Raw genomic sequence first — 13,983 nt, 5'->3', positions numbered from 1 at the left:
AATTGTAAAAGAAATTATGTCCATATTAAAGGTGTGTAAACTTCTAGAGTGCGCAGAGAAATGGAAATAGAAATTGCAGGGGTGAGATTTTATTTATATATATATATATATATATATCACAATTTGGTCCCCCCCCACCCCCCAAAAAAAACAAGCTCCACTTCTGTGTGAAAATAATTGGTTACTACTCAAAACTTGTCATCTCAACTAGTTGAGAAACAAATTGTAAAAGAAATTTTTCCATAGTAAAGGTGTGTAAAAACCACCTCCCTAAAGTAAAACGCATGTCCAACTACTACTTTCTCACTTCATAGTGTGCAAAGAAATGGAAATAGAAATTGTAGCGGTGAAATATATATATATATATATATATATATATATATATATAAAGGAATTGTAATAAGGATTCAAATTGAGACAGAGGTTAGGCTTCCTGGGATGCTCAACGTGAGAACCTACATGAAGAATGCATCATTCTCAATAGGCCAAAGATCAATTAGGGGGTTAGCCGAAGGGACTCAAAAGGTTAAATTAGCACAAGAGTTTATAGAAATCTTGAGATAACACAATAGAGTAATAGTAGTTAGGATTACATATTTTTCTTGATTTATGAGGGTATTTATAGGGTTTCCTCAATGTAGGTTTGTGGGGGGTTTCCCTATGCAATCAAGTGGAGGGCTTGATAACACACTACTCCCTTAGGTTGGTTGAAGGGATGTGACCCAAGGATGCCTTCCCCACGCTATAGAAGGAAGACCCTCGTCTCTTTGCATCTAATACAAATGACGGTAAGTGAGCCATAATAAATGCAAATGTTAAGCGTGCCTTCCTTAGGGCCAACACTATAGAGGGAAAGCTCCTATCCTATCGTATTTAATGCAAATGATTGTGAGTGAGCCATAATAAATGTAAATGTGAATTGTCAAAATCCTTAGAGATAGCAATGAGATAGGGTAGGGTCGGATGAGGGATGTCTCATTCCCACCCCATCTCTCTTCTATTGGGTGGAAAAAAAACCCGTGTTGGGAGGGAGCAAGGTAGGTTATGGGCAGGCCAAGTTGAATGTATTTTACAATCCTTAATGAGATGACTTCGACCTTAATGAGAAACAACTTTGTTAAGAATGGTAGAAGAATATTTACCAAAAATTAAATTATAATTAACTAGGACATGTATAAAAAAAATATTAAATTACATATATATACAGAGTCAGGTGAATTAAATCTATCCCCGTCTTGTTATCTCTTTGGAGCAAGGAAAACTTGCACAGGGCAAGACTAGTCTAGTGAGGCAATATAAACTTTTACCATTTGTGCTTTTAGGCAGGGGTGCTTAGCAGCTAACACACATATAGGCTCTTTCATGCCCTTTTTGGACCTAGGCTGTCTTGGTTGATAGTCTCGCTATACTAAGTGCATTGTTTGATCTTGCCTGGATGTCATGGCCGAATAACCATACTTTGTAGTCGGATAGCCAGTTGGCCTTGAGGTCAATAATGCCTTCAAGTTAGTTGATGGCTGCAAATGGGCATTTGTTCCTAATTTATGCAGCAAAATGCTCATATTTTGAAACTATTTAGTAAAATGTCATTGTTTTTTAAACTCAATTTTAACAAAATCGAGTTACAGGTAGAACTCTATATTAACAATGTCGACATTACTTATGTCTAGTTGCACTTAAAAATATACATATAACTTAATTTTGAAGATATCGAGTTCTACACATAACTCAATTTTGTTAAAATCAAATTTCAAAAACAAGAGCATTTTGCTAAATAGTTTTAAAATAAGGGCATTTTGCTACATAATTTGTAAATTATGAACAAATGCTCATTTTCTCCAAATTTTGTTTGCACATAGTTATCAAAACATGAATTATATCGTAAATCTTTCTTCTTCCTCTTCTTCTTTTTTTTTTTTTTTTTTTTTTTTTTTTTTTTTTTTTTTCATATAAGACATACAAATTTCTTATAAACCCAGTTTTCAGTTACCTAAAATCACTTGTAAAATTTTCAATAGAGTTTTTTTTCTTTTTTTTGAGTTCATTTGAATGAAGACTAGCACAATTTTCAATAAACTAATGTAAATTTCATATTAATGTAAAGGAACGTCAAATCCATTATTGGGGAATTAATTCAGTGCCAACACTAAATGTCCCACATAGTAACCAGTCCACACTCCGAGAAGAAGCAAAAAGTCTAGGACAGAAGAAGTTGGCAATATTGCAATTATATGCAAAACAATGATTTCCAAATAATAAGAGGAGTTACTTTTGAGCCTTTCTTCATGCTACTAGTAGTGGTAGTAATCATATCACACAAAGATAAACCAAACTTTTAACCCCACCTGTCAAAAAAATTAAAAAATAAACAACTTTGAAGATCCAGATTAATCACAAATCTATTATTACCATCCCTAATCCCTTTTGTGGGACCTGGCTGCTCCTTTTTCCTCTCTCTCTCTCTCTCTCTCTCTCTCTCTCATATTCAACTTTAAAAGAAGATTAGTTGGTCTCACCAGGAAGATACTTTCTACTACTCCCTATTTCTTTGCTGCTTGTGCTGCATTTTCACAAAGAAAAAGCCAAAACTTCCAAGTTATTCTATCCTCAACCATACCATCCCCCAAGTCCAACCATGAAAAGAATGGATCTTTTCTGTGCATCACCGGCCTCCACAGCCATATGCTCCAGCATGGAACAACGTTCCATGGTCCGCCGTGGTCCAAGACCCTATAATCGCCACAATCCACACCTCCATGATCGACCAAAAAGCCTACCTCATGTGCCATGTTCATCTCAGTTACCCTTTAATCCTAAGCCTTACTATGAAAAGCATAAGAGGCCCAGTTCCGTTAAACAAAGTGACTACTTACGTAGAAAAAGCTCTGCTAACACAAATGATCCGAGTAATAATAGTCCTCCTGGTTCCTCTAGATTTCTCTTAAGTGACAGTGACACACACTTTATCAACTGGTTGTCAGAGTCTGAGCCTGTCTCTGCATTGGTTCCTGCTGAGTCGCCAAAGCTTAAGCGCCTCAGCTCAAATCACCCTCCTGCCTTGAAATCCTCTTCCTCAGCTCGCTCCCTTGATCAGGTACCTTTAATTAATCTTTCTGTGTCTTCGTACTTAAAAAAAATCTGAACTTGTTAATATATTTTGTGAGAAACATACAGCAACAAGCTTTATTAGTGCCAAAACTTTAGTCATATAGTCTTTGAAAAACATATTCCTAGAAAATTTATGGAGAAAACTATGTAGTTAGAGTGTTTGTATTTTGTTGTTGTTGTTAACTTTTATTATTGATATTCAATATGCAGGTCGTGGTTTTGAGGGTATCACTGCATTGCAAGGGCTGTGAAGGAAAAGTGAGAAAACATATTTCAAAAATGGAAGGTTAGTTTTTAGTAGACATACTAGATTGTTTGTTCATTAAAATTTTTAAATATTCCCCACCAAAATTGAATATATTTTTTGATGAACACCAAGATTGAATATATAATAGCACTACTTGTAAGCAAAACATATATTCAAGTATTCAACCTAAACACCTCTAATTTATAGTACATATATTAAACCAACTGTACGACAGTAATTCTTTATAGTGTTTACACCCTAGTTTTGTGTCGTTCATCAATTATCAAATTGCAGTTCCCCATTTTTTAAGGTAATGTTTTTGGCTAATTCTGTGCAGGAGTAACATCTTTTAGTATTGATTTGGAGACAAAGAAAGTGACAGTCATTGGGGACGTGACACCTTTAGGTGTACTCGCAAGTGTTTCCAAAGTGAAAAATGCACAACTTTGGCCGTCTCCTATATCATCATCTCCATCACCATCTTCCCAATGGTCAGCATAAGAAATTAACTGCAAATAATATTAGAGTTTAATGTACAAGTTTCGATGGTGTGTGTTACTGTGTCTGTATGTGGTTAGATGCTTAATCAACGTATCATGTTTCAATATGTACCTGTAATGTAAATGTCAAAACTCTTTCTTCTATGGGATTGGAATCGTAATCTTTCTTGTTTAAAAAGAAAGTTAAAGTTAAAGAGGTGGTTTGGTAATTGGTACTCTTATGCTCCCTGAATCTCTGATCATTTCTTGGAAGGAACAAATTTGTCCTTCTAAGCTTTCCTTTTTCACTTTCTTTGAATTTAAAATCTTGCTTATTAGGCTGGCAACTCTTGAAATGTCTTTTTGTTTACTACTTCCAATATAAATCCCGCTTGTTGTGGGGTCAATTCTTTAGCAAACTTGTGCAAGAGTGCCAGTGTAGAGTGTATCTGTAAGCTTCTATCTGAGCAATGCTTTTTTTTTTTTTTTTAAGAATTGAAATTTTACCAATTTAGTAAAGTGAGTAGTTATAATTAGAGTAATAACTTATTTTCAGACTTATCACTAAAATCACTTTTATTATACACTAATCACAGTTATTATGTCAACAATTGTGAAAAAATTTATGTCATTAAATATATTTATAAAAAACACAAAATTTTGTACTAGCCAACCCCTCAGGGATCAGTACTAGTTCAATTTTGGTTGCCTTTGTGTATGTGCTACAGTATGTGTTTGAATGATTATTCCAATGCTAACTTATTGTTTTCTTTATTATTTCCTCTTATATATACACACACAGTTACAACTTATGGTGTTTATTTTATGATAATTTTTACCAACGAATTAAGACAATAATTGATTTTTGAAGTAAGCGGGCTTCAAAGTCTGAATTACTTATTCGACAATAAAATATTTTACTAATTGAACTAACCAAAATCCATTTTTTTTAGTGCTACTTACATTAATGTTTCTTACTTTCTTATTTACATTAAGACAACCAATATATAGGTGTCTTGGTTTGATGATAAAAAACTATCATCAGGAGCCAACGTCATAGGTTGAATCTCAGATCTCTTATTCAACCATTAAAAACTAATTTTACCAATCATTGGAATTATATTTTTCTTTAATTGTGAATGAATAAAGAGTTTTTGGGACCACTTGCTGAGTTATTGAGAATTGATGATCACTTGCCTATAATTATAAACCCAATAATTAAATATCCTTGCCACTTCTTTGTTAAATTTAGTTTTCTAAAATAAACGTCACAGGTTCCTCAAAAAAATAAATAAATAAACGTCACAGGAGAATTTACTGGTCACACCTTAAGACAACTATGATACTGTTAAGCAAAGAAAATTTTCTATTAAAAAATGTGCCTCACACCATCTTATTCTACGTATCTATCATATCATTTTTTTAATAAAAAAATTCTGTACAAATTTTCTATGCATATAATAGAGGTGCATATATAAATTAACATAGTAGAAAAAGAATAATCTTCACTATAGCCATAAATACAGTCTTAAATAAGATACTTTTTTTTCAAAAATTATTTTATATAACGGACTATGACTAGTTGTCTATTACATTAAACCCACCATTTTTTCCACCACTTAAAATTGTGGTAAGTTTGTAGCAGAAAGGAGTGCAGTTCTAGATTTTTTTTCATACATCATGGTCTCCAAGCATGAGCAGCCTGCATTTGATTACAGACACTTCAAAATAGCATGTGAAGAGTCTGGACACATGGAAATCATGCATGCGGATTGCGGGGACATGGTCGCATTCAAGGAGGGGCAAGGTTGTGGCTTGGGTCACAGACAGACTACACTTTTACTTTACTCCTGTCTTCTAAATGATGGCCCATCAATTTGATGGGGTGGCTATTCTGTTTAGATAATTATCAGAATTTGTATGTGGGCTTTCCTCAACAAGTTTTAGCAATCTTTTTTTTTTTTTTTTTTTTTTTTTTAAAAGATGAAAAATTTTACCAAATTGTGGGTTGGTCCAATCACTGACAGTCTAATAGCATGTATTTGAATTTACAGACTAGTTAAGAAATATGAGTCTGTGAAATTATTTATTGGCACAGTAGAGATCCTAAGATGTTCACATACAAAATAAGCCTTCAACACATGGTGATAACAATTTTTCATATAACACAAATTGACCTGCCTCGGTTTTGGTGCAATGACTTTCTTTGTGCATTGATGTGCCTTCCCCATTATAGGCCAAATGATGACAGCATGGTATACTTTTGGAAGTAAGTCCATTTCATATTTTCCATTTGGTGGGGCTGCTTCATGATCATGGCTTTCTGTTTCTTGTTCTGTTTTTACTTTTAAAAACTTTATGAACTCTTAACCATTTGACAAGCTAAAAGAGAATTGGAAAATCAGAAGGTATAGAAAAAAGAAAATTTCCAACTCTCTCTTTCCACATTTATATGAATTTCCCTCTTCTTCCTAACTTTTTCTTTACTCGGGTGTTTGGTTGCTTTATATTCTTTGACTATGGCTTGGACGGCTGGAAAAGGGCCCACCTTTCAACTTCAAGGGATTATATTATGAATCTGGAAAAGAAATTTGGTGATTTGGGACGTACACCAACCTTGGTCATAGCATTGGGCATGGAAATTTTGCCTTCGATAAGGATTGTTCGTAGATGTGGCAAGATTTTTGTTACATATAGATGTTACAATTTCTTATGTGTCAAACATGTGTCAGTTTACTATTCTCTTTGCAGATATAGGGGTTTATAAGTTAATGTATAAAGGTCTTAGCAGCCTAAGGTCATGGTGCCACTTTGTTAACTAAAAGTCTAAAATGCTATAACAAAAAATGATGAACAATGACACATTTGCATAAGTCTCAAGATGCTTCCCTGTGGCTAATTGTGTTGGAAGAATAATTGTATTATCATCAAACGAGGAATGACTCAGATTCGGTATGGAATGGCAGCAGAAGTATTGGGACGATTCCAGATGATTCGGTAATCCCAATCCACAGTCAGGCTAACTCATGCAGGGGAGACATGTATAAGGTACCAGTTATGTTTGGTCCAAACTCCAAACCACGGTCCCTATCCAAAAGTTTGAATCTTAAATTCTTATTTTAATTAGATAATAGCTTTATGAAGGAATTTCATAATTTACCTGGGAACTCAAATTTAACCAAACAGAGACCTCTTGCCTAGATTGAGCAAACACCGATAAAGCATGAGTATTTGAATTACACTTTTTGAGAAAACTACTCCAAGAGGTCCCCCTATGGATTTCCCATCTAATATAATCAAGAGAGAACCCAACGGAGGAATAGCATGAGGTACAAAAGTGTGAACTAAAACTGAGAAGTCTGTAAATGCCTCGATGCTGGATTGGTAGCTGTTTGAGAAAACTACAAAAAGAAATCTCCGTGTGGATTTCCCATCTAATATAATAAAAAATGAACCCAAAAGAGGAATAGCATGAGGTACAAAAGTGAGAACTAAAACTGAGAAGTCTGTAAGTGCCTCGATACAGGATTGGTAGCAGTATGGTGTGGGCCTTTCCTAAACATTGATCCGGGAGTATGCTACTAGCCCAAAGTTAGGGTGGAGAATGGGACCTGTCACCTAATTTAGGTCCAAAGAACCACTTTTGACACCTGTAAAAAGATCTAATAAACCAGACTACGAGTATGGAGTTAGGGAACGGGATTGGGAAGATGTTAGACACCAAACTTGCTCGGCCAAGTGGACCAGCCTTCAATAGTGTTGTTAAGCCATTTTTAAATAAGGAGATTATTAGGGGTACCCTATCCTAATGAAATTTGACATTCTAATTGATAATTATATGCCCTGGATTTGGTAGCACATCTTAGGCAGAGTATGGCAGACCTAAAATAACAAATCCCACTGCAAACACTAGGCCACGTGAATCCACAGGCCTAGGCTTTACTTCTTGCCGCTACAATGCAACATTGCATTAGCATATCAGTTTAACAATGAATGGAATGTAACAGATAAGAGTAAAGCTAGAGTCCCACAGCTGGGGCCAAAAAATGTGCACCTTGACTTTGGAGAATCCATATCCAACCCAAAGAATTTGGGACTAAAGCTTGGTTGTTGTACTAATCCAGATCAAATACATACTAATCGTTATAATACCTACACAAATGGAGTAGAACAGCCGCATGAATTATCATATGGCATAAAAACGTGCTGATAAGTGAACATATACTGAATAGTGTTATTACTGCTCATGTTCAAAAAAGAAACTCATTCTATTTTTTCATAATTTGATAGCTACAATGGGGGTGGGGGATTTTAACTTTGGATGTCTCCATCAAAAACACTAGAATGTGTCTATTAAGCTACAAGGCTCTTAGTATAAAAAGGAAAAAAAGAAACTCATTCTATTCCAAGATGGAAAACAACAAATAAGGCAGAAAGATAGTGCACAATAATTTTCATGTTAAATAGTTGACTAAGCATATTGCAAACAACAACAAAAGTACATGAAAACTTAAAAACTTAAAAACTCAACTTCCACGACAACTGACAAGTATACAAGATAAGATAACCAAGGCTCTGATTATTGATTCAGCCTCCATCTATTAGACAACATTCAAATACTTAAATTATTGAATCCAAATTCCTCCAATGCCAGACGTTATGAAACCACCATCTGTTAGACACTTTTATGAATATCCTAACCAAAAAATAGGATTATCAAGCAGGTCATAAATATTCTCAATCATTTGGAAACACCTAGATCTTATGCTTGTTCCAGTTGAAGAGAATAATCTCCCCATGTAGTTTACCAAGAGCGTTGGAGTACGCCTAGCTCAAAAGCAGTTCATTTATAGAAACAGAGATATGACTAAACAAACTCACGATTAGAGTCCCTATATTGGTTTTAGGATAGAGCCTTGAAAATTCAAGAGCCATTCAAAAGTTAAAATGGTCTCTATTAATTTTTTATAGAAAAGGTGATGCAACAAAGCATACTCATAACTAGTCTCTATGATTATCGAAAAAAACAATTAGAGGCCCAAGAATGGTTGAGGACAGAGTCTTGAAAATTCAGGCAAACAGACAATCAACACAGATCCATGAGTTAACAATGATGAAACCTTCAACAACATTGATAAAGCCCATCAACAATCTCACTTCTCTAAGAGTGTAGAACCCACTGAAAAAAAATAATCTTGCACTTGTATAAAATTAAAACCTGTAACAGAATCAAACAAAATTATTGAAAAAGGCAAAAGACCATATGAGATGGAAGGACAGAACTAGTACATGAATTATGAAAGTGTAACATGAGTATGCATTAACTACCACAAAGATTGTGTGATATCAGAAAGCTGGACATGATGACATTCAAAAAGTAACTGAGCATAAAGCTGTGAGGTCTACAAATTAGCATACAAAAGAATGTCCAAATTCATGACTAAAATGTTTAGTATATGTGTTCAATACATACTTCAGAATTGTATCCTCGTGATTTTGTTTAGTTGTAAAATAATGATCAACAGAAAGTAAAAACATGCACCGAGCCTCCTGGTCTTAGAAGCACAATGTTTTATTAAAAGATCCTGGACTATGTTGCTGTTGGTCATACAAAGTATATTGGACTTCACCGTAAGCCAAGGTAGTTGGATGCATTAAAGCAAATAAGAAAATGAAAGGTTTTTTTTTTAATTCTTTTAAAATAAAAACTGATAATTTAAAATATGTTTATATATATATATATATATATTTCAAAATTTCAAATGTTAGATTGCATGTAAAAAATGCCCAACTTTTCTGTATTACAAACCCCAACAATTTTCATAAGTATATAGCCACTGTTAAATCTATACACGCTAGTAAGATACATAGTGAACTCAGCACATTCTCCACTTGTAGTTGGAAAGGTCTTAACAGTGGCATAGCCCTTAGCATTGACATACTTACCAGTACCACCCATGACTGCAAGATTGGATTTTGAGGTAGCAGTTCAATGGACCACCAAAGAAGCTGAGACTATCAGCATAACCGCCACGGTGCCACTCTCACACATGGTTGTGAAAGCCATGGTCTGGCTCTTTCCATCTTCAGAACTTGCTTTGTAGAACCCTTGTGCCTTACAAACCAAACCATACCCTATCTCATTCCCTTCAGTTAGCTCATCATCAAATACTGTTAGTGTTGCAAAACAAGCTTTGAATGGTCATTCCTGGAGGGAGTTGACCCCCATTCAAGGGTGGAATCCCATTGATCACGTTGGGAAGATTGATGCTGCCTGCTTTTTTTCATCTTACACTCCATGATCTATCTTGTGCTTATAGGATTTCCACCCTGCCCAATAACTGCACTAAATGCAGCAATCAAGCTTAGAATTTCAAAATGTTCAATTTTCATCTTCAGCAATAAATAAAACCTTTTTACATAATAATCTCAGATGGAAAAATATAGTTAAACGACATGAGCCAATATTCACTCATGTATGATGAATATTATTGTTCCATTGTTCTCAACATAAAAATTAGATGAAGGATTTAAACTGCTGCTGCAGCCTCAGCCTGTAAACTCCAAGCACACTGGATGGACAATGGCTTCTTCAGAAAATGAAACCAAACCCTAGCTGTAATTTAAAAACCAAGACCAGTGTCTTGGCATCAGCAAACCATGAACAGTTACAAAATGGTTCAGTTTTTCAAACCATTGATCTTTTTTCTCTTCCTTGAAGCCCATCAATGGGAAAAATCAGTTTAATTACAAGCCTCCTGCACCTATATTCAACCACAAGCATCACTGAGCAGGGTTCATCAGACATGTCCAAGTGCATCTCCTACTCTATTTATATTTTATACCAAACAAAGAATGGTCTACCTAACACCAAGAAACAAGGAAATCCTATTCATGACAATCTACTTGTTGCCATTTAAAGGATAACATTCACATCTCTTCAAAATCTCATGCCTCAAAGAACTTGTCAATTATTAAGCCCAAGCACCAATTACACTGGTGATCAGGCCCTTGCCACCAGAAACTACCCAAACAACTACAAAATATTGGAGACATATCATTGAGTTATTGATTCCCTAAAATGACAGGACGAGATCAGTTCAGTTATAAGTCCACCTGCACCTCCATCCCCACTACATGCATCCCTGACTAGAGCTTCCCAAGCCTCCAAATCAAATTGAATCTTTCTCTTTTCCATCTCCTCCAAAACAAAGCAAGCAGCATCAATCTTCCCACATTTCAATAGTCCTATTATCAAACATTTAAACGTTTCTGAACGAGGACAATGCCTACTTGTCAACATTGCATTCAAAACATTCAAACCTCCCTCAAAATCTCCAACCCTGCAAAACCCATCAACCATCATTCGATAAGTAGCTGCAATTGGCTCACAACCTCCAACCTGCATTTCAGTCAAAACTTTATATGCCTCAGCCACTCTACCTTCCTTGCACATATAATTTATCAATATATTATAGGTCACAACATCCGGCTTAAAATGCCTTTTCCTTATCTCATGAAGTAAAGATTTTGCCTCCTCAATCTTCCCTCTCTTCCCAAGATCACTCATCAAAACACCATAATTCACCAGCCGTGGTTTACACCCTTGATAATCCATATCAAACATCATCTTTTTAGCTTCAGTATACTTTCCTACACGACACAAACCTTCCATCAATAGTGCATATGTTATAGCATTCGGATGTTTTCCTTTCGGTATCATATCTTCAAACAAGCTCATTGCTTTATCTAAATCACCCTTTCTAGACAAAAATCCAATAAGACAATTATAAGTCACAACACTAGGTTCCACTTTTTTCTCAAGCATTTCATCAAACATCTTACACGCTTGTTCCCACTCACCCTTCTGAAGCCACCCTTTGATCAGTACATTGAAAGAAATCGAATTCGGACGAAAACCCATTTTATAAGAACGATTGAAAATCTCGATTGCATCATTTAACTGGTCATTATCGACAAGTGCATTAAGAAGCGTATTACAAGACTGCAACGTACGAACACAATTAAAAGAAGGCATTCTATGAAAAAGCTCAACGGCTTTGTCCACCAAATGGGCTTTTCCATAGTGTTGAATCAAAACGATGAAAAGGGTCTCTCTGCATCGAATGTCTCGGTCCTGTATAAGACCAAGAATGGTCTCTACAGCTTCAAAGTTGCGAGAACGAGCAAGCTTGTAAATGAGAGAAGAGTAAGAGGGATAGTCGTGCTTGAAGCCCATTTTGTGGTAGTCGTGGAAGAGAAATAAAGCCTCGTCTGGGTCTTGTACGGCTTTGACATCGGAGACGAAAGGTATGGGCTTGCGAGGCTTTGGGGTGGGTTTGTGATTGTGAGGTCTTTGTTGATGGTGTGATTTGGTCTTGGGAGTGCGGTGGTATTTATGAGTATGAGAATGGATGTGATTGATGAAATGGCGACTTAGAATGAGTTGTGTTTGACTGATGCCCTTTGCTCTTGAATGGATCATGGAAGCGGGAAGAGATAATCTGAGAAAAGTCTTATAATACTGTACAGCGTCTGTTTGATGCTTGTACTAAAAATATACAGAGTCAGAGTCTGATATTTTTGTTTTAGAATCAGTTGATACTTTTTTTTTTCTTTTTTTTTTGAGAAACAGTGTGAAAATGGATTTGTCTTTTTCTTTTTTATAATAAAACCAAAATTATAGTAATGTATTATCCATGTAAATCTTATAATAATAAAAAAATTGTAAATCTTATAGGGTCAAACTTTCTAAAAAAATTTAAATATTATATTTTATAAAAAAAATTTAAATCTTATATTATAAATCTTATAGACTTACAATGTACTACTAAGTACTAACAATATATCTTATAAAAAAAATTGTAGTAATGAATTGTCAATATAAATCTCATAAGTTGAAACTCTCTAAAAAAAAAATGCAAATCTTATATTTTATCAAAAAATAATAATTTGAATCTTATATTATAAATCTTACCGACTTACAATGTACTACTAAGTACTAACAATATATCTTATAAAAAAAAATTGCAGTAATGTATTGTCAATATAAATCTTACAGGTTGAAACTCTCTAAAAAAAATATAAATCTTATATTTTATCAAAAAATAATAATTTAAATCATATATTATAAATCTTATAAATTAGCTCATTGTTTAGATAAGAGAGTAGTTTCATCTGCAAATACTAATGTTTGGGTAGAAGATCTACCTGGGGATTTGGACGAAGTGTTCCAATCCGATTTGCCTTAATTCTTAATAAAACTAGCTTACATTTTTCTCAAAAAAAAAAAAAAGTACTAACAATATATCTTATAAAAAAAAAAAGTACTGACAATATAAAATATAGTAGATTTATACTGATAGTGAGCTTTTTTACTAAATTTAGCTAAACTTTTGAAATCTGGCTCGTAAAATGTTAATTTTAGCAAAAACTTTACATAACCAACCATAAAATTCCACACATCAAGCTCAACAAAGCAAACTAAAAAAAAACATTAAAAAAATAACAACAAAGGCATAATAGTACCTTAATACTATAATTGGGCTATTGTTTATCAACAAAACTTAAAAAAAGAAAATAATAATAATTTGGCCGCCACTAGACTGCATAATTACCACCACTACTGTTGCAGTCCATTGACCCACTGTTGTCACCTACCAAAAACTCTGCCTATTTAGTGGTGATTGTTATATGACAAAGAGAGTGAGGAGAAGAGATGTTAGGACATATGTGAGAATTGTTAGAGACATATGTAATGTAAATTGGCTAATCTTTTGACAAAACGCTCTTTACTTGTAATTGGGTAGATTGAGGATGGGTTTAGTACTTCAAGAAACGAGCATTCAAGTTTAGTATTGAAGTCATGTAAATCTGTCTAAGAAACAAGTGAAGAAGTGTAATTTATTAAAGCTCGAGAGATATCTCGACAGAATCATATCTATCGAGATTTAATGTTGAAATTCGACAGTAACTGTATTTGTCAAGAATTACAAAGTTAGAATTTTCAAACCTGATTTCACGCATATCCATGAGTATTTGTGTAGAGTTTCTTTTTTCATAACCCTAGACATATATAAAGATTATTTTAAGGGTCGTCACAGGAATGCAACTTGATGCAAAGTGATAATACATGCATATTGTGATTGG

At 34.4% G+C, this 13,983-nt stretch overlaps 2 protein-coding genes across 3 annotated transcripts; one reads left to right on the top strand and one right to left on the bottom strand.

The window, feature by feature from the left end:
• The first annotated feature begins 2,531 nt into the window (after positions 1–2,531).
• LOC115988030 (protein SODIUM POTASSIUM ROOT DEFECTIVE 2) lies at positions 2,532–4,064 on the top strand. Its single transcript, XM_031111663.1, has 3 exons — positions 2,532–3,094; positions 3,319–3,394; positions 3,693–4,064. The coding sequence occupies exons 1-3, from the start codon at positions 2,636–2,638 to the stop codon at positions 3,854–3,856; spliced, it is 699 nt and encodes a 232-aa protein (XP_030967523.1). The 5' UTR covers positions 2,532–2,635; the 3' UTR covers positions 3,857–4,064.
• Positions 4,065–7,954: 3,890 nt separating this feature from the next.
• LOC115988015 (pentatricopeptide repeat-containing protein At1g07740, mitochondrial) lies at positions 7,955–12,400 on the bottom strand. Of its 2 annotated transcripts, none has more exons than XM_031111652.1 (2): positions 9,781–12,400; positions 7,955–7,986 (listed from the first exon to the last, which is right to left on the bottom strand). In XM_031111652.1, exon 1 carries the CDS (start codon positions 12,317–12,319, stop codon positions 10,892–10,894), a length of 1,428 nt encoding a protein of 475 aa, XP_030967512.1. In that variant the 5' UTR covers positions 12,320–12,400; the 3' UTR covers positions 7,955–7,986; positions 9,781–10,891. The 2 variants fall into 2 exon arrangements, with proteins under 2 accessions (XP_030967512.1, XP_030967504.1); XM_031111644.1 differs by lacking the exon at positions 7,955–7,986 and adding an exon at positions 8,436–9,052.
• Positions 12,401–13,983: the final 1,583 nt, after the last annotated feature.

Source organism: Quercus lobata, chromosome 1 (assembly GCF_001633185.2).
Source record: "Quercus lobata isolate SW786 chromosome 1, ValleyOak3.0 Primary Assembly, whole genome shotgun sequence".
Lineage (NCBI taxonomy): Eukaryota > Viridiplantae > Streptophyta > Magnoliopsida > Fagales > Fagaceae > Quercus > Quercus lobata.
Note: the sequence above shows the minus strand (reverse complement) of the source record. Positions and strands in the feature narration are given on the sequence as shown.